We start from the raw sequence: 25,838 nt of genomic DNA, 5'->3' as shown, positions 1-25,838 counted from the left end.
CGAGGATACGGATACTGACTTGCACCAGTTACGGAAGATTTCCCACTTCGATTGGTAGATTCTAAGGGTGGATGTTCTCCTTGCTCTAGCAATCGCTCTGGCTGCCTCCTCCGAAAAGCCTCTAGCTCTCGAGAGTCTTTCGATAGTCTGAAGGCAGTCAGACGAAGAGCGTGGAGGCCTTGGTGTACCTTCTTTACGCGTGGCTGACGTAGAAGGTCCACCCTTAGGGGAAGTGTTCTGGGAACGTCTACTAGCCATCGAAGTACCTCGGTGAACCATTCTCTCGCGGGCCAGAGGGAAGCAACTAGCGTCAACCTTGTCCCTTCGTGAGAGGCGAACTTCTGCAGTACCTTGTTGACAATCTTGAACGGAGGGAATGCATATAGATCTAGATGTGACCAATCTAGGAGAAAGGCCTCTATATGAACTGCTGCTGGGTCCGGGATTGGTGAGCAAAATATTGGGAGCCTCTTGGTCATCGAGGTTGCGAAGAGATCTATGGTTGGCTGGCCCCAGGTGGCCCAAAGTCTCTTGCATACATCCTTGTGGAGGGTCCATTCTGTTGGAATTATTTGTCCCTTCCGACTGAGACAATCTGCCATGACATTCAAGTTGCCTTGGATGAACCTCGTTACTAGTGATATGTCTAGACCTTTTGACCAGGTGAGGAGGTCCCTTGCGATCTCGTACAACGTCAGAGAGTAGGTCCCTCCTTGCTTGGAGATGTACGCCAAAGCCGTGGTGTTGTCCGAGTTCACCTCCACCACTTTGCCTTGAAGGAGAGACCTGAAGCTTTTCCAGGCCAGACGTACTGCCAGTAGCTCCTTGCAGTTGAAATGCATTGTCCTTTGACTCGAGTTCCATAATCCCGAGCATTCCCGACCGTCTAATGTCGCACCCCAGCCTACGTCCGATGCGTCCGAGAAGAGAACGTGGTTGGGAGTCTGAACAGTCAGGGGAAGACCCTCTCTTAGGTTGATATAGTCCTTTCACCAAGTCAGACAAGACTTTATCTTTCCGGAAATCGGGATCGAGACCGCTTCTAGCGTCTTGTCCTTTTTCCAGTGAAAAGCTAGATGGTATAGAAGAGGACGGAGGTGTAGTCTTCCTAGTGACACAAATAGATCCACGGATGACAGTGTCCCTACCAGACTCATCCACAGCCTGACTGAGCAGCGTTCCTTCTTCAGCATCTTCTGGATGGATAGCAGGGCTGGGGGCTGATCGTCTTGTTCAGCAACGTCCTCATCAGAGGGTTCCTCATCCGAAACTGACGAGGAAACGGCAACGGAGTGGGCAACGTCTGACTCGCTGAATCCGGTCGCACTGGTGGATGCGTGACGGAGCCGGACGCAATATCATGGAACTGCTGCACAGTCTGTGAACTGTCAACAACCATGGGTGCGCGAGGAAGTACAGCGTCAACCCGAAACTGTCTAGACCGTCTGGGTTGTGCAGTCAACACCCTACCGGGTTGCTGAGGTTGACGCACTGCGTCACAACAAGTCACCTCTGCTGGTTGTTGAACGTCCTGAACGTCAACAACCACCTCCGAGCGTCGCTTAACGTCAACGTGCGGCTGGCAACCCACACTGGGTCGCATCGGTGGAGGAACCACCTCAACTGGCAGACGCGAGTAGGTTACCTCAGCGTCAACAGGGCGCACAACCGACCGGTTGGAAGGTTGTTGGCCAGAAGGAGGAACCACCTCAACTGGCAGACGCGAGTAGGTTACCTCAGCGTCAACAGGGCGCACAACCGACCGGTTGGAAGGTTGTTGGCCAGAAGGTTCTTCTCCGCATTTAAGTCCTCTATCAAGGACGCAAGCTTGGACTGCATGTCTTGCAGCAAAGCCCATTTAGGGTCTACGGGAGCAGGTGTGGCAACAGACGGGGTTAGCGACTGAGGCGGAACCGTTTACCATCCCTGAAAGCCTTGTTATGTGTGACATAATAGTACAGCAAAACTTCAAAGGCTCGACAAAAGCTGAGAAGTTGACCTGTAAACAACTTGGAGCGTCTCCTGGCTAGGCGCCAGGGCGAGTCTACCAGAATTGAGAAGTCTATCTGGGCAGAGGCATGAACTCCCAAGCCGAGAACTTCTCTCGTGTCATATCAGACTCTCGCTCTATAAGCCAGTTTAAAAGAAGGGAAATCAAAGGCTGTATCCCTAAAACTCCTCCTGGTGCAAAAACCAGTCGCCTAGCCAACGTAACGCTCTCTAGGAGAGCGAGAGAGCACTAGCTTAAAAACAACGGCTTCAAAGTAGCTAGGCCTAGTGTAAGTTCTGACGTTAAGGCGAACGAGGAGCAGCAGTTACAAGATCCGGACGAAGATCCTTAAAAAAATCATCATGATTTAATTAAAGTCCATAGGAGGCTAAGCAGCTTAAGGCTCCTCTCCATCTGACAGAGTCCTCAAGGGAATATCAGTAGGAGGGAGAACAGCAACTTCCTCATCTACAGGAACCTTGTCCAATAAAAGCTAGGTTACCTCAGTGAGTCTCTCACTGGTGCATAAGTAGCAGACCAGAAGGCAACGTCATGTAACTGCTTGACAGTCTGTGAACTGTCAACAACTGAACTGTCAACCACAACAGGTGTGTGAGGACGTACAGTGTCCACTCGAGACTGCTTTGACTGTTTAGACTGAGCAGTCAAAACAACTCTAGAATGCGGAGGTTGACGCACCGCGTCAAAACAAAACAACTTAGACTGTTGTTGTACCTCGCGAACGTCAACGGAAGGTTCCGTGCGTCGCTGAACGTCAACATGCGGCTGGCAGGGTACACTGGAACGCATGGGTGGCGGGACTCTCTTGGAGTGCGGCAGAAGGTCGCCTCAGCGTCCACAGGACGCACAACCGTGGTTGGTTGTAGGCTAGAGGTTGGTGCAGTGTCAACCTTCTCCGCACGAAAGTCCTGCATCAATGACGTTAACTGAGACTGCATGGTCTGCAGCAAAGACCACTTAGGGTCTACAGGAGCAGGTGCGGCAACAGACGGTGTGACTGCCTGATGCGGTACCGCTTTGCCTCTCTTAGGAGGTGAGCAGTCGTCGGAAGACTGCAGCGAGTCCGAACTGACCCAGTGGCTACAACTGGGCCGTTGGACTTGCGCGGAAAGGACCGACTTGCGCTTAATAAGCCGCGAGACCTTGGTCCATGGTTTCTTACGAGAAACCTCTTCCGCAGACGAGGAATAAAAGGGCTCTCTCGTCTAGAGTGGGTGGGGCGATCTTGGGTAGATACGCCCGAAACCACAGAGGGAAAACGTCTGTTCGTTGATCAAGGCCTCTCGAACCCATAAGTCGTTCGACATTACTTCTCCCCTGGGCTTGGGAGCTTGCAAGACGTCCCGGACTAGGTGAACGACAGGCACGAACAGACGAACCCTCGGACGCAACACTGTAACACTTTGCGCATATCACTTTATCGATTTTCTGTTTTGCACTTATTTCACTGAAATCGAAACTTTTACTGATTTCTACCTGAAACACGCAATTCTACCCTTCATTAAAAGGTAGTATTTGCGAAATCAGTCGTAAAATGCAGCTCATTAATACTAGCAAAAAAACAGAAAACATATATTAAGATAAAAAATTCAGTGGCTGGGAAAGAGACTAAACGCTAGTTCATATAAACTACGTTTTCAATCTCTCACCGCACATAGCCTGGGGACAAGAATAAAAACCTAGAAACGTTTTACCTTTCTCCCCGTACAGAGACTAGGGACGAGAGTAACACGAGAACAACGTTACCCGCTTGAACAGAACGTTTTCTCTCCTCTCTCTCCCTCCGTCTCTATCTCTCTCTCTCTTTCTCTCTTGATTTCGCACCTAAGAGAAGAGAAGAGCCCAATTATATATCGTCAAAAAAACATGTTATTTGACTAAAGGAAAAAACTGAAAGGTTTTCCAAATAAAAAGTTCCTTTAATTTAGAATTTAAAACATTTAAGCTAAGAAAGAATAAACAAAACGTCAGAATCGATTTACTCTTACTGCAAAGTGAAACCGTGATACACTCTCTCTCTATCGTAACGATAGAGCGCATGTTGAACGTCCTGAACGTCAACAACTGCGTAGTCTAAACGTTAGTTCATCTTTGAAAACAGTACGAAGACTATCAAAGAAATTCTTTCATAAAACATTACATTTAAAAAGTTTTAAATTCTTTAAAGGCTAAATACGATATAACGGGCTCAACGTTGATTAACTTCGGTTCCAAGTTAGGACCGCCTACTATCAGGAAAGGTCGCATATAAACAAAACATAAAAATTTATTTTAAGATGTTTATAATAAATGGAAAGTTAATCGAAGAGGCCTAATAAAGGCGGAGAGATATAAAATATATAGATCTATAACGTGTTAAGCAAAATTACTACAAACCTAAACACACTTCCGTCTAAGGGAAGGGTCGGCCATTTAAAAGTGAAAGAGAGTCCATACTCTCTTTGTCACCATAAATAAATCTATCCAAAACGAGTTCAAGTTTTGAGATGAAGATAAAACACCTGCATAGCGAAAGCTCAAAACTAGAATAGTGTACTTCACCAAATAGTTGTGAAAACAAATCCAGTAGTAACAGCGAATTAGTAGGTCTTGCCGGTAGCCCGACAGAGAGAAAATTGAGTTCTGTGTTTACATTGAGTACTGAGTACCTGCACGACAGATGGCGCTGTTGAAGTACACCCCCTACCTGCATTGCGATCGCTGCGGATTTTTAACGTAGAGTTTTCTGTCGAGCAACAGAGTTGCAGCTTATATAATCACCGGCTAAGTTTAATATTGAAAAACAAGTATTTCAGATACCAAAAAGAAATTTCTAATATTACAATATATGCAAAAACCAAGTTAAAAAGAATACATTTATCAGGCACTTCTACTTGCTTTCTGTCTAAATTTGAAAATATATTGAAATGATACTAATACAAACAGGACAAGCATTAACAGCAGTTCTTACTCAAACACACAGTAATAAGTTTATTCTAAATTATTTCAAATTATGTAAACACTATGACGAAACTAGTAAATTATGCAATAAAAAATGGGCACATTCCATAAAAACAGAATTGCATATCCAGAATTATTCCAGATCTTTGCTGGAAGAATATTCTCCTAAAAAGTAATTAATATTCAAATGCAAAGTATTGTACAAGATCTCACAAAAGCTAATTCCTTTTTCATACAAACCCATCATCTACAATTAACCCAATATTGTTGTCAATTGAATACCAGTCACATCAATCTTTTGTTTAACTAAGGAATTGAAAGCAATAAAAAATATATAGTTCTATATAAGTATATACTGAGGCCTAAATCCCCAGCAGTTATCTCAAGTGGATGAGTAGGTCTCGGCAGTCAATCCTTTCGAACTCTTACACTGCGGTATCATCACTCTTAGGAAACAGTTCAGGACGACCCCGTTCCAAAGAGTGTCGCTATTCTACGAGCTCAATTGTTGGGAGAAGTCATGTACATTGCATCCCATTTTCCTTAAAACAAACTTTGCCCACATGTTTAAAGTCTGGTGAGGGATGAAAGTGTGAGCCTTTCCTCCAGACAGAACTAACATACAGAACATTGCTTCATCCTACAGATTACTAACATCCTCAAACTCTCAAAGTTCATCACCACAAACAATCACTGGTCAATCCACGATACCACATGGAGAGAAGACATTGAATATCCGGAAGGAAACGCATAAGGTGTAAAGACCAAGTAAATGCTAGCTCAGAGGATCAAATCCTTTACGTCTTTTTATTTGTCACTGGCCAGCAAAGTATCATACGTTGTCACATATTAAATTAAGGATGAAAGGCAGAAGCTCTGGTATGAAATAAACCCATGGCTATCCTTTTTCCATTTTTCCTTTGGCACTTCCGTTAGATCTATGCTCCATTTGACAAATATAACCCCCCCCCCCCCCCTTGTCTATTACTGACATCTTTCTCACTCAAACATCATCTCCTCTTCAGGTCATCCTCACTCAGTTTCTCAGCTATAAAACTGGCATACAAGTTTCCTCAAGAGTTCGTAGCTGTGATGAGCTTGCGGGAATGGGTTTTGGAGCCTAGGTTAACTGCTTTCTGAGTTTTGGTGAATTTAATTATAAATTCAGAAAAGACCAGCAATGAAGGATATCTAGGACCCAAGAGTTCCTAATTTATACCCATTCTTGTCTCTAGAAGATTTAGTCCAGGCACTCTTCTCTAAACATGTGCATATGGCATGACTTGCATAGCAACCCTTTCAAGCTTACAAAAGCATCTTAAGAAGTTACTAGATAAACAGAAAATGCAAGACACCAAAACCAAAAAGCAAGAAATCCGCTAGGATAAAAACAGTCAGGAGTAATATAGTGTGCAGCAGTGCCAATCTTAAGTAAATAAGAAGAACAGTATTTGAACATAATAAAAAATAATAAAAGACCAATAGCTATACAAGAAATTACAAAGTCTGAACTTCATAACTGAAGAAAACAAATCAGACTATGAGAGAGAGAGAGAGATTCACTGAAACCTCCAATCCTTACATCAGGCAATGGTATGAAATTCATATTAACAGTTTTTAGACAAAATAATTATTTTGTACCAACAATTAGGCCTCATTTAAATGGTAAAATTACCTAATAGGTTTCAAAATTTGAATAACAATCTATAAGACATCACAAAATGTTTGGTCAGTTCACCATACAATGGGAAACAATTTTACACAGTCCCTTTCCAAGTGTAATGAATGACATACAAAAATGATTCATAAAAAATGACAATACTGTAAGCACAAACATAGATATAAGGTGAAATATAGTCAATTCTTTTTAGTGAGGCAGATTTGCACCGACCCGCAAGGGTGCCCTTTTAGCTCGGAAAAGTTTCCTGATCGCTGATTGGTTGGACAAGATAATTCTAACCAATGAGAGAGCAGGAAACTTTTCCGAGCTAAAAGGGCACCGCTCTGAGTCGGTGCAAATGCGCCTCATTAAAAAAAATTGAGTATATTTGCTCTTAGTTTACACAAAAATAAATATAAATAAGATACATTACCTGGCTGAGCAGCATCTGGTAAAGATAAGTCTTCATCATCACTATTCTCAGGCGAGGGAGCATCGGGAGTTGGCGAAGGTACGGGACTAGGATCTGGGAGCGACTTGATTTTTTCTAATAATTTTGTCTTTAATGTCTTCACACGGTTACCAAAACTTTTGTATGCCTGTGAAAAGAAACAGAATTAGTAACTTTCCTTTACAATGACACATATACCTACAATGCTTATCTCATTATTATCACTAAATGAATTTCTAAATTAGCACAATGTTGGAAAGAAACACCTAGAAAAGTCAACTATAAAGTCACCAGATGAAAAAAAATTAAATGACAAAACTATTTTTACAAAATAATTTTTTTCATACAACTCTATTGATCAGACTGACCACACATTGCTTTATTTCGGAAGGCGCAGAGGAAGAAAGGTCATGACTCCAACAAACTCCACACGTCTAGGCATAGGAATGCCACAGGCATTAGGTTATACCCATCATACATACATATACACCAAGGCACTTCCCCAATTTTGGGGGGTAGCCGACATTAACAAATGAAATAGAACAAAAAAAAGGGGACCTCTACTCTCTACGTTCCTCCCAGCCTAACAAGGGACTCAACCGAGTTCAGCTGGTACTGCTAGGGTGCCACAGCCCACCCTCCCACATTATCCACCACAGATGAAGCTTCATAATGCTGAATCCCCTACTGCTGCTACCTCCGCGGTCATCTTAGGCATCGGAGGAAGCAGCAGGGCCTACCGGAACTGCGTCACAATCACTCGCCATTCATTCCTATTTCTGGCACGCTCTCTTGCCTCTCTCACATCTATCCTCCTATCACCCAGAGCTTCCTCCACTCCATTCATCCACCCAAACCTTGGCCTTCCTCTTGTACTTCTCCCATCAACTCTTGCATTCATCACCTTCTTTAGCAGACAGCCATTTTCCATTCTCTCACCATGGTTATACCCATACCCAGAATAAATGATAAGCAGCTCTTCTAGGAGAAGGAGACTCCAAAATCAAACCATTGTTCTCTAGTCTTGGGTAGTGCCATAGCCTCTGTACCATGGTCTTTCACTGCCTTGGGTTAGAGTTCTCTTGCTTGAGGGTACACTCGGGCACACTATTCTGTCTTATTGCTCTTCTACATGTACTGTAAAAGTTTTTATAGTTTATAAAGGAAATATTTTTTTTATGATGTTACTGTCCTTAAAATATTTTATTTTTCCTTCTTTCCTTTCCATACTGGGCTATTTTCCCTGTTGGAGCACCCGGGGTTATAGCATCCTGCTTTTCCAACTAGGGTTGTAGTTTAGCAGGTAATAATAATAATAATAATAAATGGTACTAGGTCACAGGAGAGCCTATATCTCCGTACTAGATATGTCTGAATGTATCCGTAGCTAATATAAGAAAGGAGTTTGAATTAATTCAATCCATTCTCCCCCTGAAAGGTTGCTTGGTTAACTGCGTCTAACATCCGGTTCAGCTCATGACGGCCAAGAGAGATTGATTGATTAGGAGTTATCTGGCATCCTGACAACTAAGGTCATTGACGCCGATATTAGTTATAAAGAAATAAATGAATGGTAATTCAATTTAAAACAATAAAAGCAAAAATTTCCTTTTAACAGTTAAATAGCTTTCAGAAGACCTGCTTCTGAAATAAATTTAAAAATACCACTAGTATGGTACGACATATCATGACCGAGAATCTTGGCAAGGATGAACCCTCGATCCTCACCTCGACCCTCAAATTATAGATATCTATTTCTTTTGGTACTAAAATCAATAAATGTCTCACCGTCAAGGGTACCAAACAATTATTGCAATGTGGCTCGTGTCACCCGAACGTGACCAATGCGGAGATGACAGAAAGAGGTCTCTCACTTTCAGGGCATCAAGTTATACCTCCAAGGAGATATACATTTGTTATTATTTCTCACATCTTATTTCTGTAGTCTACCCCAATGCCGTGGCCAATTATTATAAAACAATTTCTTAATGGTAGGTACGAAACCATTACAGAGGATGGGATACCTTCTTGGTAGCAAATTGGATGCAGCATTCTTTGCCAGTAAATCTGCCTTCTCATTCCCAGACACACCTACACATGCTGGAACCCAACATAATCGAACTGTTATACCTCAGTTCAAAAATAAAAATCTATTCTAAACCTTTAAAACTAAAGGGTTACTGGAATTAAAAACTTCTAAAGCTTGAAAGACACTCCTAGAGGTTATGCTGAAAAGGCTCTTGGAGAAGATGCTTCTAGCCTCAAGAGGGAGATAAGTTGGCTACACAAACAGTTGAACAGCAATCACAAGTCCAAAGGTAAGACTTGTGGGTATGATCCCTTAGGTAACAGAAGTTAACCCTTCTACCCCCAAAGGACGTACTGGTACGTTTCACAAAACTCATCCCTTTACCCCCATGGACGTACCGGTATGTCATTGCAAAAAAAATGTTATTTAAATTTTTTTTTTTTTTGCATATTTTTGATAATTTTTTGAGAAACTTCAGGCATTTTCCAAGAGAATGAGACCAACCTGACCTCTCTATGATGAAAATTAAGGCTGTTAGAACAATTGAAAAAAAAATATACTGCAAAATGTGCTTGAAAAAAAAATAACCCCTGGGGGTTAAGGGTTGAAAATTTCCAAATAGCCTGGGGGTACAAGGGTTAACAGTTGTCTGGTATTTTCAGACTCCTGCTTTAAATACATAGGCCACTGACAGGTTCTTCACAATCACTTGCTGGTGCTAAAGCCTTTAATGCAGAATCCTTTTAAGATAGTGCCACAGAGCCCTTAAAGAGGCAAGCCATTCTGATTCCCTCTAAATGCCTCCTGAAGAGAAGAGATGGAAAAGGCCTTGAACCTGATACTATGAACAACTGGATTTTTAGTCATGGCTACAAACTTAGGGAAAAAGTAAAAGATCTCCTACCATTCTTTGGAATGATGTGTGTCAAATCAGATGCCATGAGGTTTGCCATCTTGCTTTGCCAAAGCTAAGGCTAGCAGAAACACAGTCTTGATAGTCAGATCTCTCTTTAATTCCCATCTCAACGGTTTACATGAGGCATACATAAGACTTGAGAACACAGGTCACAATCCCACTTGGAGGGCCTTAAGTCTTGGAGTGGGCAAGACTGCTTAGAGCTCTTCATGAGCACAGGCAGTTCCCGCAAAAAAAAAAAAATTCTAAGTCCTTCAGTCTAAAGACCAATGCTGAGTGATAGCCTTTATATTGCCAAGACTGAGAAAGGCTTCTCTTGGAGAGGAAAGACGTGAAAATCACAATTAACCCTTTTACCCCCAAAGGACGTACTGGTACGTTTCACAAAACTCATCCCTTTACCCCAATGGACGTACCGGTACGTCCTTGCAAAAAAAAATGCTATAAAAATTTTTTTTTTTCATATTTTTGATAATTTTTTGAGAAAATTCAGGCATTTTCCAAGAGAATGAGACCAACCTGACCTCTCTATGACAAAAATTAAGGCTGTTAGAGCAATTTAAAAAAAATATGCTGCAAAATGTGCTGGGGAAAAAATAACCCCTCGGGGGTTAAGGGTTGGAAATTTCCAAAGAGCCTGGGGGTAAAAGGGTTAACTGCTCCAAGGTTCAGAACGGAGAGGTATCACTTCTACAACACCAATTGCAAAAGATGTCCACGTATTCAGTCATGAAGTGCAGGCGACTCTAAGGAGCCACTGGTGGTACCTCTGAAGGTAAGGCTGACAGAAAAGAGTGGGCCCTTGGGGTAGTTCTCTTATCACCTAGATAAAAAGCATCAAAAGATCTGGATGCCATTTGGTGCGCGGCCAGGGTCATTCTGATGCTCGATGTCACCAGCACATTGTTGATTAATTGGCAAATCAGGCAGAAAGAAGAAAGGCGTAGCGCACATCCAGATTGTCCCAAGGGTGTTGAAAAGCATCTTTGAATACAACCCTAGGATCTGGAACATGGGTGTAAAACACCAGGAAGCCACCAATCTACTTGTAGCAGCTGGAAAACGGGGACTGCTGACTTCAGTGTTCCTTTCCTCCCTTTTTATCTCTACAGGCCCTCCTGAAATAGCAAGGCTGGGCATGAAAGGGTGGAGCACTGTCTGCAACTTGCCTAGAAAAAGAGGCAACTGGAAGTCCTGAACAGCCATTGGAGGCAGCGGGAAGTCTAGACTCGTTTCCCTTTAAGGGCCTGGATCTATAAAGGTAACTGTATGGTGGATGAGGGAGTCATGGTTAGCCTTCCTCCACTTCTCCATCGATGCCTATATGTCATTCTAAGGAAAGACAGACGTCGCCTCCAAGACATGGGTGCTCATTGACATCGTTGTTGTCACCTGTCCAACTTGCCTAGAGAATAAAAGGAAAAACTGCATCGCTCCTCTTCAGGACCCAGATGGTCTATTGGTTAGCTGACTGGTGTGTCATGAAGGTCACAGCTTTCGCATGGTACAGAACCAACTAGGTGGACTTCACCAACGTCTCAGGATTTGACAAATCCTGAAATAGTGGTGAAATAGGTAAAACCACAGGCCTTCTCATCGATCCAGGAAGCCACTTGGAGGCTGGCCATGGAAACAGACTGAAAGGACTACATTACACCTTCAATTTCTCCATAGGTAATCCCACGGTTAAAGAAGAAATAGCAGGATCACTGGGGTGAGGAGACAGGCTTGTGCTATCAGGTACACAAGATCCTTTGTCAAGTGTAGAAACCAGACTCTTACTCGACTGCCAGGATGGCAATAAACTATCAGGCCCGGAGATCTAAGAACAGCAACTCCATTGAGGTAATTGATATTTCAGGGATGCTGAAATGGTGATCAACAACCATAGATTACACTGTCACAAGATTCGTTCGCACCAACGGCTGAAATCAAAGTGGTTTTTCAGTCATTTGTTGTTGACACCTCATCATTAAAGTTTCAATGGCAGTACTCCAGCTTCGCTGTTATCATTCTCCTATATACAGAACAAAGGCTTTTATTCGTGTAGGAACAAATCACTTTACAACACTGATTTATAATATGACTACGGAAATTAGGATCTAAAGAAATAAAAAAGCAAAACGATCAGTAATAAAACTACAAAAACTTACATTGGCAACCATTTTTGCTTCCCCTCTTTGTGTTTCATAGAAGATTTCAGCCTGTTCAAGTAAAGTAACGACTTGCGTTCGTTCTTCTATTTCTTTCTGCACAGATGCTAAATAGCATTCAAGAGCTACAACGGCTTCTTCAAATTCTTCCATTCTTTCTCTACTAGTCCCACGTTCTGTCAAGTGATATAAAGATTACCATGAGTAACATTTAATAAGATGATAAATGCTTATAAATAAATAAAACCCACCTACAGAGTTTTTAATCCTTTTTATCTAATAACCTTAAATAAGCCTGCTTGCATTTCAGGTTAACATTATTATATGTATGTTTCTTTGCCAACATTTTCCCATTATTAAAGTTTAATCAAAACATTTTTATATTTTCCTGTATAATCTAAAAAATTAATCCAACATAGTACATATAAGCAAAGCCATGTTCATATTTTATTTTATCTCATAAACAAAAGAAAGACAAAATACATATCTAATCAATTTAATGGGTCTGCATATAGCCTACCTTTAACTGTTTGTCTAAGTTGATTGATTTCATCATCCGTAAGAGAGAAATCTTGATTTCTGAGATCATTTCGAAGTGACTCTGTAGATTTTTCTAGGGCAACAACTGTTCGTATACCCTCGACTAGCTGCACTGGCTGTAAACAGATATTTTCATTAGAAAGATTTAGTATTGTAACATATGCTGTAAACAAAAATATTTAGACATAATGGTACGACTTTCCTAGTACTACAATATATTGCTAAATTAGTTTCCTACTCCTTAATCTATTAAACCTGAAAATAGAGTAAAAATAGTCCTAAAAATAAATAATTTTTCATCATTTGCAATTTTCCTATCTATACAAACTTCAGTACTTTAAAATAGGAAATAACTTCAGAGCAAGCTGGAACGGTCGTTGAAGTGTTAATAAGATAGTTGATTAATGAAAGGCTGCAAAAAGAGAAATCCACACCCACAAGCCTGTCACACTATAGCCTACTTCATCCTTAGGCCTAGGACTGGGAAGGAGGGGTGAGATTTTAACTGTAATATGACAAATTTGTAGATAATTTGTATATTTCCTAACTATACAAACCTTAGCTATTTAATAGGGGTATTACTTTCGGCGTAGCTGAAATGAGGAGCCATTGATTTTTAACGAGGGTTTACTACCCACACCACTAGTTAGCGGGGGTAGGGGAGGGTAGCTTGCTTACCCCCCCCCACACACACACACAACACACACCTGTGCTTGAGCTCACTTTGCTTGGAGGTAGGACTTCAAGGGGGATAGGGCTGGCGGGCAAGTTTGGTTAAATAGCTAAGGTTTGTATACTTAACAAAAATACAAATTATCTACGAATTTGTCATTTTTTCCGTAACTGGAATACAAACCACGCTATTTAATAGGGGTGACTCACCCATTCGGAAGGGTGGACATCCCAGCCAGTCTGGCTTTTGGCTTTGCCCGGGGACTCCTTATTTCTGTGTTTAAGCACCCAAGAAATAAGGAGCCCCTGCACCCCGCTAGAACAATGCCCTCAACCTTCTGCTACTTGTCCAATAAGGAGCTTGAGGTTTTAAACCAGCTGTTGTGCAGCCACCACAGGACCAATAGAGAACGTATCGAGTCTCCTGTGAGTCACGTCTTGCAGGTAGTGGGATGTGAACGTTGTTTGACGTTTCCACACCCCAGCTTGAAGAACCTGCGTCACTGAAAAATTTCTTTTGGAGGCCAGGGACGTAGCTATGCCCCTGATATCATGTGCTCTGGGGCGACGTGACGGAGGGGGGTCTGGATTCAGAGCCAGGTCAATGACCCTGTGAATCCATGCAGAGATGGTGTTCTTGATGACCCTCCTCTTAGTCCTTCCTGTGCTGACGAATAGTGCTGGCACACAAGGACGGGCTGCGGCTGTTCTTTTGAGGTACAGCCTCAGGCTCCTTACTGGGCATAGTAAAAGATAATCTGGGTCATCTGTTACAGTACGGAGACTAGGAATCCGGAAGGAGTCGAATCGAGGATCCGCTACTCCTGGATTATGAGTTTTAGCAATAAACTCAGGGACGAAGCTGAAAGTTACCTCCCCCCATCCCCTTGAATGGGCGATGTCATACGAGAGACCATGAAGTTCGCTGACTCGCTTGGCCGAGGCCAAACCTAGCAGGAATACCGTCTTCCAGGTTAGGTGGCTATCTGATGCCTGGGGTAATGGTTCATAGGGAGGTCTCTTAAGAGACCTGAGAACTCGAACCACGTACCATGGGGGAGGTCTCACTTCCGACTGAGGGCAGGTAAGTTCATAACTATGTATGAGTAGAGAAAGTTCTAGCAATGAGGAAATGTCCATTCCTTTCAGCCTGAAGGCGAGACTTGAGGCTGAGCGATAGCCTTTCACTGCCGAGACTGAAAGGCGCATTTCCTCATGCAAATACACGAGGAACTCCGCTATTGTTGGAATAGTGGCATCGAGTGGAGAGATACCCCTTCCACGACACCAACCACAGAAGACTTTCCACTTTGCCTGGTAGACAGCTGCTGAAGACTTTCGCAGGTGTCCAGACATCCTGATCGCAACTTGTTGCGAAAATCCTCTCTCAGAGAGGAGATGCTGGATAGTCTCCAGGCGTGAAACCGTAGTGAACCCACGGCTTTGTGGAAGATGTTGGCAAGTGGTTGTTTGAGTAGATTGTGTCGTGGAGGGAGTTCTCTTGGTGGCTCCGTTAGGAGTTGCAGAAGGTCCGGGAACCATTCTGCGTGATGCCATAGCGGAGCTATGAGGGTCATTGAAAGATTGACCGAAGTTCTGGTCTTGTTGAGTACCCTCCTCATCAAACAGAACGGGGGGAAAGGCGTAAACGTCGATGTTGTCCCACCGTTGTTGGAAAGCATCTTGCCAGAGAGACTTGGGGTCTGGGACTGGGGAACAGTACAACGGGAGCCTGAAGTTCAGAGCCGTTGCGAAGAGGTTCACAGTCGGAGAACCCCACAAAGTCAGGACTTTGTTGGCTACTAGATGATCCAAAGACCACTCGGTACTCACTATCTGAGATGCTCTGCTCAGGTTGTCGGCGAGCAAATTCCTTTTGCCCGGAATGAAGCGTGCCGATAGTGGTATCGAGTGGATTGCGGCCCATCTCAGTATCTCTACTGCTAGATGGGATAGTTGCTGCGAAAAAGGTACCTCCTTTTTTGTTTATGTAGGCCACTACTGTGGTGTTGTCGCTCATCACCACCACAGAGTGACTTGCCAGGTACTGCTGGAACTGTTGAAGGGCCAGAAAGACGGCCATCATCTCTAGGAGATTTACGTGGAGGTACTTTTCTGACTCTGACCACAGGCCTGAGGTCGTGTGGTGCAGCACGTGGGCCGCCACCCTGTTTTAGCAGCGTCCGAAAACAGCATCAAATCCGGGGGAGGACGAGAAGATCCACTCCTTTTCGTAGGTTCTTGTCTGCCACCCACCACTGGAGATCCGTCAGTTCCGCCGGTCCCATGGGGATCTGGATGTCCGGGGAGTTGTACGCTTGATTCCACTGGGACTTGAGTCGGCACTGGAGGGATCTCATCCTGAGGCAACCATTAGGAACTAGACGGGCCAGCGATGAAAGGTGACCGAGGAGACGTAACCACGATTGGGCTGGAAGTTCTTCTAGTCTGAGAAAAGGTCTTGCGACCTTCCTTAGCCTTGCTATCCTGTCGTCTGATGGGAAGGCTTTGTGGAGAGTGGTGTCTATAATCATGCCTAGGTATACCAGTCTTTGAGCGGGAAGCAGTGAAGACTTCTTGAGATTTACCATGATCCCCAGATCTTGGCAGTCTCAGAAGTTTGTCTCGGTATTGAAGAAGGGTTGACACTGAGTCTGCTAGGATTAACCAGTCGTCCAGATAACGGAGGAGACAGATGCCAATCCTGTGTGCCCAAGATGATACTGGGGTGAACACTCTGGTGAAGACTTGTGGTGCTGTGGAGAGACCGAAGCACAGCACCTTGAACTGGTACTTTCTGTTGTCTAGGCTGAATCTTAAGTACTTCCTTGAAGACGGATGAACTGGGATCTGGAAGTACGCGTCCTTTAGGTCCAGTGTGCACATGAAGTCTTGCGGTCTTACTGCTAGTCTGACTGTGTCCGCCGTCTCCATGCTGAACGGAGTTTGTTTGACAAACTTGTTCAGAGCTGAGAGGTCGATGACTGGTCTCCAGCCTCCAGACGCCTTCTTTACAAGAAAGAGTTGACTGAAGAAGCCTGGAGATCCGTCGAGGACCTCTTGAAGAGCGCCCTTCTTCAACAGGGTCTGGACTTCTGCCTGAAGGGCTTGCCCCCTTGCCGATCCCATGGCAAGGGAGTTCAATGACACTGGATTCGTCGTCAGGGGAGGTAGAGATGTTATGAACGGGATGCGATATCCTAGACTGATCACGGAGATTGTCCAGGAATCGGCCCCAAGTTGCTTCCACCTGTTTGAGCAACTTTGTAGGCATCCCCCCCACTGGTGGACATGCAGGGGGACTGCCTATCCTAGCGTTTGCGGCCTCGGCTGCTCCCTCTAGGATTCTTGCCTCCCCTGGAGAACTTTTTGCCTTTCGTTTCTTTGACAGGAAAGGGCTTAGACACCAAGGTCTTCGCTGCTGTTGTCGTCTTAGTGGTCTTGACTGGACAGGACTGCTGTGGTGCTGGAGACTTATAGGGCTTGGATGTTAAAGCTCTATGCAGAAGGTAGTCTTGATGAGACTTCCTCCACCTCTCAGCGGCATGTTCCACATCCTTAGGCTTGAACAAGATGGATCCATCTAGAGAGGAATGTCTGAGAGTATTGATCTCGGTGCTAGGGACCTTCTGATGGAATCTCTCAGCTACTGCATCTCGACATTTCAGAATGGTATTTCCCCACAAGTTCGAGACTTAGTGGGCCAGAAACTCGATCGTGCGAGTACCCGAAAGAAGAAAGGTCTCCATAGCTTTCCTGGTACGTTCTTTGGAGAAATCCTCAGAACGTATCAGGATACCTAAGGTCCCCAACCAGATATCGAGCCACGAAGTGGCTTGCATAGCACACTTCGCAACGTTCTCCTGGTTGAGGATCTTGGCTGCCGAGAACGAGACCTGCCGGTTGGAGTCTCTCTCAAGAGGGACTCCCCTGGTAAGGTCTTCCAACTAGTGATGAAGAGGAAGAGCTAAACAAAGCTCCTTAAGGTTCTCGAAGTACCTCCTCTACTGTACGGGAGGAGGTGGGAGGAGCTTGTTGGTGGCACTGGAACGGTTGGAGGAGGACATCTCGGAGAGCTGTAGAGAGATCTTGTCCCTGGTACTCTTAACCCCTTGAGACCAGGGCAGTGCTGCACTGGTCTTGGAGGGTTTCTGAGTACCAAAGACACGGTCCAAGACCGTGTCCTTGCCCTCTCGAGGAGGGATCTCTGGGTAGGAAAACCCGTTGAGAGCCATCATTAGAGTCAGAACTTGCCAAAATGCATGTTCCGACTCTTGCTGGTCTCCTCCTGATGTAGGACTTGCAGCGAAGTCTCCTTCTGTCCCCAAAGGCTCTTCTTGGGGAGATTCACGGACGTTCCATGAGTGGCTAGCTGGCTCCATCCTAATTATAGTAGAGGACTTCGGCAATGTTTTGGAATCCTTAGATTCCTTCCTGGAAAGGATGGAGGACTCCAACATTGACAAGGAAGGCAGGTTCCTTTCAACCTCCGATTGAGAAGACGCCTCAGTGCGAGGAGGGGTTTCCCCCCATTGGTGCGATGGGGGAAAATCTCTCCTCACTGATTCCCCTGGGGACGGGAAATCTTCGTCCGAAAGGGAAGGAGAGGATGTCTGGGGGGAAGAAGGAACCTGCCTCGAAGGTTTGCGTGGAGTCAGTTTCGCCCTTAGGGAAGTTACCGCGTCTGGAACTCCTCTTTTTCTCTTCAAAGGGGTAGAAGCACCCATGGATCTGTGCCCTAATTCAGAGAAGACAAGCTTGAAAGCCAGCGTTACGGCTCTGATCAGTGCCCCGAACCAGGGCTGTTGGCTGACAGATGCACTGTCAGACACACCCTTTGAAGGGACAGGAATTGAAGGATCCCTGGGAGGAGTTCTCATCATTGGTGGGTTCACCTGTGATGGCTTTGGAATCCTGGACCCTCTAGTTGTTTCCCTTCTTCCACAATGCGCGGTGGTATGCGCTTGCGGGGAGGGGAATGAGGTGATGGCTACCTTGCCGTGCGTAGTTCAGCAGTCTCGTGCGCGGGAGGATACTGGCGCTCGCGCGAGGGAGAATAATGGGGCTCGCGCGAGGGAGAATACCGGGGCATGCGCGCTGGAGACTGTTGGCGCACGGGAGTGCGTGCGGGAGGCACGGGAGTGCGTGCGGGAGGCACGGGAGTGCGTGCGGGAGGCACGGGAGTGCGTGCGGGAGGCACGGGAGTGCGTGCGGGAGGCACGAGTGCGTGCGGGAGGCATGAGTGCGCATGCGGGAGACTGTTGGTGCATACACGTGCGAGCGGGCGCGCAGGATCAATGCATTGAGGGCGTGTGCATGCAGGAGAGAGATCCCTAGCGCGCGGGCGTGAAGTTGAAACATGTGAGGTGCGTGGGCGCGTGATAGAATGTTGACGCGAATCCGTTGGAGAGGATAGGCAAGTGCGCGCACGTATCCTCGCGGGTGCATTCGGGAGAAGGCTGGCGCGATGGCGAGCGCTGGCGCAACGGTACTCGTTGGCGCGTGGGAGAAGCCAGCTTTGTTGACTTCCCAGCAGCGCCAAGATCAGTAGATCGTTGGTGCGCAGGAGAGTTAGCTGTTGGGCGCGTTTGCAGGCGGGCAGGAGACTGATGGCGCGCAGGAGAGCACTGGTGCGCAAGAGAGCGCTGACGCGTAGGAGAGCGCTGGCGCGCATGAGGTTGATGGCGCGTAGGTGAGTTCTGGCGCGCAGCTGGGCGTGGGTGCCTAGGGGAATGTCTGCGCTTAGGCTCAGGCAAGACATGGCGTGCAGGAGAACGTGGGCGCATATGTGCGTGAGGGCATGCATAGCGCGTGATGGAGCTATGCTCCTGCTGGGATGTATGATGCTCCTGCTGGGATGTATGCGCGTGTTGGCGCATACGCCCTTGATGCCCTGTGATAGGTTTTAGAGATGGGGCCTGACGAGCTACTAAAGAGCGTTCGTCAGGTTTTGTTGGGCGTGCTCAGGTGAAGCCTTGTTAGGCCTATGTAAAAAGGTTGACGGCAGGTCGGCAGGTTTGTCGCGTGGAAGGTCGACGTGTCCTTTAAAAGGACGACCTTCCACTGAAGGAGATCGCGAACGATCTGCAGAAAGGTCCAGGACCAATGCAGGAACAGTGATAGATGATTGTTCTCAAGGCTCTTCTGCGGTAGACTGCATCGAAGGTGTTGAATCAAAGAGGCGCCTCCTCACCTCAGGTGAAGGAAAGCCTCTTTGACGAAGAGGAAGGCGAGCCTTCCGACGAATGTGCCCCCTGGGGGCCGTAGAGTCAGCAAGCTGACCTTCTGCAGTCCTCCGAAGAGGAGTCTCTGTAAGTGAACTCCCCCGAGGGGAAGAAACACCAGCAGGAGAGACTGGCGATGGACTTACTTTCTCCCTCGTAGGTTGAACAGCGACGGGAGAAACTAAGCCGTCAGCTACCGTAGGGTTTGAAGAGGCAGAGGTGATGGGTGATACCGCATTGGATACCTCTGACACCACAACGTCGACAAGAGACAGAGGATCAACCTCTGCCGGTGACGGCGATTGCTTGACAGTGGCACCCAATCGGATGTACTTAAGCAAAACCTCCTTGGAGGGCGAACCCGTAAGCCCCAAGGAGGACCAAAGCTGAAAAAGGGAGGTTAGTGACATATCCTCCCCCGGGGGAAGAGGTGGAGCTGCTTCGCTAGGGGAAGCAACGTCATCTCTCGAGCCCCGAGGTTGGTAAACAGTGCATCGGTCTACGCTACCACTCCGATCGAGTGGGAGCTTAGGAGGAGATTTGGGCAACAGAAGAAGAGGCCTTGGGTTTTTCTCCTTTCAAAGAAACCTTCGAAGGAGAAATATCCCGTTTGGACTTCTTCCGTCACCGCGAAAACCTCTCCCACTGGGAGGTAGACCACTCCCTACACCTGTTGTTACTATCACACCGTTGGCCCCTACAAGAAGGACAAAGGACGTGAGGATCAGTCTCGACCGCCGACATGACTGTTCCACAGAGGGGGTCGGGAAATCCAGGGCAGGTGCGCATGATCGCAGAGGCCAACTTTACAAACAGAACTAGAAAAAGAAAAAGACAAAAGCATTAATGGCTCCCAAATGACGGCGAGGATGAAAGCGGACACGTCCGACTACCATCCGAGCCGAGAGCAAAGTGAGCTCAAGCACAGGTGTGTGAGAGGGGGGGGGGTAGCAAGTTACCCTCCTCTACCCTCGCTAACTAGCGGTGTGGGTAGTAAACACTCATTAAAAATTAATGGCTCGTCATTTCAGCTACGCTGAAAGTAATACCACTATTAAATAGCGTGGTTTGTATTCCAGTTACGGAACAAAGTCTTATTATAATAAAAACATAAAAATCATAAAAATTTCATTCAACAAATTGAACCTGAGAGTTGTTTACTGTACCTGGAAACTTGATAGAACAATTTCATTTTCAGATGCATTAACAGTGCCAACGTTCTCCACAATTTCAGTAAATTCGGCGATGAGCTTTGCATCATATATACCTCGCTCTTCCCATATGTTGAAGATACGGATAATCTTTGGACGAATCTTTTCATCTCTGCAATAAAAGGTATCCTCATTAGTAATGTGAATGCTTCTTAACCCTTTTACCCCCAGGCTCTTTGGAAATTTCCAACCCTTAACCCCCAAGGGGTTATTTTTCCCCAGCACATTTTGCAGTATATTTTTTTTTAAATTGCTCTAACAGCCTTAATTTTTGTCATAGAGAGGTCAGGTTGGTCTCATTCTCTTGGAAAATGCCTGAATTTTCTCAAAAAATTATCAAAAATATGAAAAAACAATTTTTATAGCATTTTTGTGCAAGGACGTACCGGTACATCCATGGGGGTAAAGGGATGAGTTTTGTGAAACGTACCAGTACGTCCTTTGGGGGTAAAAGGGTTAGAATATCTCAATTTAATCAGACAGGACCTTTTAAGTTACCAGCAGCTTGATTACATGATACTAGATAGTGGTCTAGAGCAGATATAAAACCAACACCAAACCATATACGATTTATAGGTTGATATCAATAGCAACATTATTCTCAATTAATTTTTCAATGCGTAATGATTTTGCTTTCATTACTAGGCCCTGCTGCTGCCTCCGATGCCTTAAATGACCGCGGAGGTAGCAGCAGTAGGGGATTCAGCATTATGAAGCTTCATCTGTGGTGGATAATGTGGGAGGGTGGGCTGTGACACCCTAGCAATACCAGCTGAACTCGGTTGAGTCCCTTGTTAGGCTGGGAGGAACGTAGAGAGTAGAGGTCCCCTTTTTGTTTTTGTTTCTTTGTTGATGTCGGCTACCCCCCAAAATTGGGGGAAGTGCCTTGGTATATGTATGTATGTATCAATAGCAACATTATTCTCAATTAATTTTTCAATGCATAATGATCTTTCTTTTATTACAATCTACTTGAATCAAGTTTAACTAAAGGATATTCAAGTGATAAAAACAAGATTGATGCACTGCATGAGATGAATTTCTTTGTCAATGATCAATCCTGATAATTGCGAGATAAAAATGTTATTTTCATTAGTAAAATAAATTTTTGAATATACTTACCCGATAATCATGTAGCTGTCAACTCCGTTGCCCGACAGAATTCTACGGGAGGGATACGCCAGCTATCACTATACTAGAAGGGGGTGTACTCACAAGCGCCACCTGTGGCCAGGTACTACAGTACTTGTTGTTGACGCCACCTCACTTTTTCCTCGGTCCACTGGTTCTCTATGGGGAGGAAGGGTGGGTCAATTAAATCATGATTATCGGGTAAGTATATTCAAAAATTTATTTTACTAATGAAAATAACATTTTTCAATATTAAACTTACCCGATAATCATGTAGCTGATTCACACCCAGGGGGGTGGGTGAAAAACCAGTGTACAAGACTAAAGGATAGCTAAGTATCCCGTATTTCATATAATCAGTTATCCACAATAACAATGAAATAATAAGTACCTGGTAAGGAAGTCGACTTGAACCGTTACTCTGCCTTTAATAAGATCGTCTTCCTTACTGAGCGCAGCGTTCCTCTTGGAAGGCTGAATCAACTCAAAGGTGCTAAAGTATACAGGGCTGCAACCCATACTAAAGGACCTCATCACAACCTTTAACCTCGGCGCTTCTCAAGAAAGAATTGACCACCCGCCAAATCAACAAGGATGTGGAAGGCTTCTTAGCCGACCGTACAACCCATAAAAAGTATTCAAGAGAAAGGTTAAAAGGTTATGGGATTATGGGAATGTAGTGGCTGAGCCCTCGCCTACTACTGCATTCGTTGCTACGAATGGTCCCAGGGTGTAGCAGTACTCGTAAAGAGACTGGACATCTTTGAGATAGAATGATGCGAACACTGACTTGCTTCTCCAATAGGTTGCATCCATAACACTCTGCAGAGAATGGCTCTGTTTGAAGGCCACTGAAGTAGCCACAGCTCCCACTTCATGTGTCCTTACCTTCAGCAAAGCAAGGTCTTCTTCCTTCAGATGAGAATGTGTTTCTCTAATCAGAAGCCTGAATAGTAAGAAACTGAGTTCTTAGAACTTGGAAAAGAAGGTTTCTTGATAGCACACTATAAGGCTTCTGATTGTCCTTGTAAAGGTTAAGACCTTTTTAGATAGTACCTAAGAGCTCTAACTGGGCAAAGTACTCTCTCCAGTTCATTCCCCACCAAGTTGGACAGGCTTAGGATCTCGAACGACTTAGGCCAAGGACGTGAAGGAAGCTCGTTTAGCAAAAACCGAGCTGCAAGGAACATGTAGCCGTTTCAGATGTGAAAACAATGATCCTGCTGAAGGCGTGGATCTCACTTACTCTTTTAGCTGTTGTCAAGCACACGAGGAAAAGAGTTTTTAATGTGAGGTCCTAAAAAGAGGCTGATTGGAGAGGTTCAAATCTTGATGACATAAGGAACCTTAGGACCACGTCTAGATTCCAGCCTGGAGTGGACAACCGACGTTCCTTTGAGGTCTCAAAAGACCTAGGGAGGTCCTGTAGATCTTTGTTGGTGGAAAGATCCAAGCCTCTGTGGCGGAAAACCGCTGCCAACATACTTCTGTAACCCTTGATCGTAGGAGCTGAAAGGGATCTTACTTTCCTTAGATATAACAGGAAGTCAGCAATCTGGGTTACAGTGGTACTGGTTGAGGAAACTGCATTGGTCTTGTACCAGCTACGGAAGACTTCCCCTTGAGACTGATAGATTCTGAGAGTGGATGTTCTCCTTGCTTTGGCAATCGCTCTGGCTGCCTCCTTCGAAAAGCCCCTAGCTCTTGAGAGTCTTTCGAAAGTCTGAAGGCAGTCAGACGAAGAGCGTGGAGGTTCGGGTGTACCTTCTTTACGTGAGGTAGACGTAGAAGGTTCACTCCTAGAGGAAGAGTCCTGGGAATGTCGACCAGCCATTGCAGTACCTCTAAGAACCATTCTCTCGCGGGCCAGAGCGGAGCCAACCAACGTCAGCCGTGTCCCTTTGCGAGAGGAGAACTTCTGAAGTACCCTGTTGACAATCTTGAACGGCGGGAATGCATACAGGTCGAGATGGAATCAATCCAGCAGAAAAGCATCCACGTGAACTGCTGCTGGGTCTGGAATCGGAGAACAATACAATAGGAGTCTCTAGGTTATCGAGGTAGCGAACAGATCTATGGTTGGCTGACCCCACAGGGCCCAAAGTCTGCTGCAAACATTCTTGTGAAGGGTCCACTCTGTGGGGATGACCTGACCCTTCCGGCTGAGGTGATCTGCCATGACATTCATACCGCCCTGAATGAACCTCGTTACCAGCGTGAGCTTTCGATCTTTAGACCAGATGAGGAGGTCCCTTGCGATCTAGAACAACTTCACGAAAGAGTCCCTCCCTGCTTGAAGGTGTAAGCCAGGGCTGTGGTGTTGTCAGAGTCCACCTCCACCACTTTGTTAAGCTGGAGGGACTTGAAGTTTATCAAGGCCAGAAGAACCGCCAACAACTCCTGCAATTGATGTGAAGTGTCCTTTGCTCCTGATTCCATGTTCTCGATCATTCCTGTCCGTCCAAAGTCGCACCCCAGCCTGTGTCTGATGTGTCCGAGAGGAGACGGCGGTCGGGTTTCTGAACAGCCAAAGGTAGACTTCCTTGAGAAGAAAGCTGTTCTTACACCACGCGAGAGAAGACCTCCTCTCTTCGGAAACAGGAACTGAGACAGTCTCTAGCGTCATGTCCTTTATCCAGTGAGCAGCTAGATGATACTGAAGGGGGGGAGGTGGATTCTCCCTAACACGATGAACAGGGCCAGCGATGAAAGTGTCCCTGTTAGACTCATCCACTACCTGACTGAGCATCGGTTCCTTCTCAGCATGCTCTGGATGCATTCTAGGGCTTGGAAGATCCTTGGGGCCGACGGAAAAGCCCGAAAAGCTCGACTCTGAAGATCCATACCCAGGGAGACAATGGTCTGGGATGGGATGAGCTGAGACTCTTCAAAATTGACCAGGAGGCCCAGTTCCTTGGTCAGATCCATAGTCCATCTGAGAATCTCCAGACAGAGACGACTTGTGGGAGCTCTTAAAAGCCAGTCGTCTGACGGAGCCGGACACAAGATCATGGTACTGCTGCACAGTCTGTGAACTGTCAACCATGGGGAAGCGAGGAAGTACAGTGACAACCCGAAGCTGTCTAGACTGTCTGGGTCGTACAGACAACTCCTTATCGGGTTGCTGAGGTTGCCGCACTGCGTCACAACAAGTCACTTCTGCTGGTTGTTGAACGTCTTCCCAGTGACACACTGACTCCGTAAACAAAAAATCCTTTAACAAGGACTAAGCTTGGACTGTATGTCTTGCAACACAGCTCAAGGTCTATGGGAGCAGGTGTGGTAACAGACGGGGTTAGTGACTGAAGTGGAACCATTACCTTCCCTGGAAGCATGTTATGCTTAAATAAAAGTCCATAGGAGGCTACGCAGCTAAAGGCTCCTCTCCAAATGACAGAGTCCTCAAGGGAATATCAGAAGGAGGGAGAAAAGCACTTTCTCATCTACAGGGACCATATCCGAGAAAAGTTAAGTTCTCTCAGTGAGGGTTTCAATGGTGCAAAAGCAGCAGACTAGAAGGCAACATTATGAAACTGCTTGACAGTCTAGTGAGTTGGCAACAACCAAAGATGTATGACTGAGAAGCATGCGGTAAGGTATGCAGAGCATGTTGTATGCAGAGCATGCTGTATGCAGAGCATGCTGTATGTAGAGCATGTTGTATGCAGAGCATGCTGTATGCAGAGCATGTTGTATGCAGAGCATGCTGAATGCAGAGCATGCTGTATGCAGAGCATGTTGTATGCAGAGCATGCTGTATGTAGAGCATGTTGTATGCAGAGCATGCTGAATGCAGAGCATGCTGTATGCAGAGCATGCTGTATGCAGAGCATGCTGTATGCAGAGCATGCTGTATGTAGAGCATGCTGTAAGGTAAGCAGAGCGTGTTGCATGGCGTTT

The 25,838-nt window shown here is 45.6% G+C and overlaps 1 protein-coding gene across 1 annotated transcript in view; it reads right to left on the bottom strand.

The window, feature by feature from the left end:
- LOC137632963 (uncharacterized) overlaps positions 1 to 25,838 on the bottom strand; it is an 84,920-nt gene that overhangs the window by 7,357 nt on the left and 51,725 nt on the right. Inside the window, exons 4-7 of the mRNA XM_068365097.1 lie at positions 20,763 to 20,919; positions 12,681 to 12,816; positions 12,161 to 12,336; positions 7,045 to 7,210 (exon numbers count right to left, since the gene is read on the bottom strand). Coding sequence (XP_068221198.1) covers positions 7,045 to 7,210; positions 12,161 to 12,336; positions 12,681 to 12,816; positions 20,763 to 20,919 — 635 coding nt within the window. The remainder of the gene's footprint in view (positions 1 to 7,044; positions 7,211 to 12,160; positions 12,337 to 12,680; positions 12,817 to 20,762; positions 20,920 to 25,838) is intronic.

The sequence above is a fragment of the Palaemon carinicauda genome, chromosome 42 (assembly GCF_036898095.1).
Source record: "Palaemon carinicauda isolate YSFRI2023 chromosome 42, ASM3689809v2, whole genome shotgun sequence".
Lineage (NCBI taxonomy): Eukaryota > Metazoa > Arthropoda > Malacostraca > Decapoda > Palaemonidae > Palaemon > Palaemon carinicauda.
This window is presented reverse-complemented; position numbering and strand designations above follow the sequence as displayed.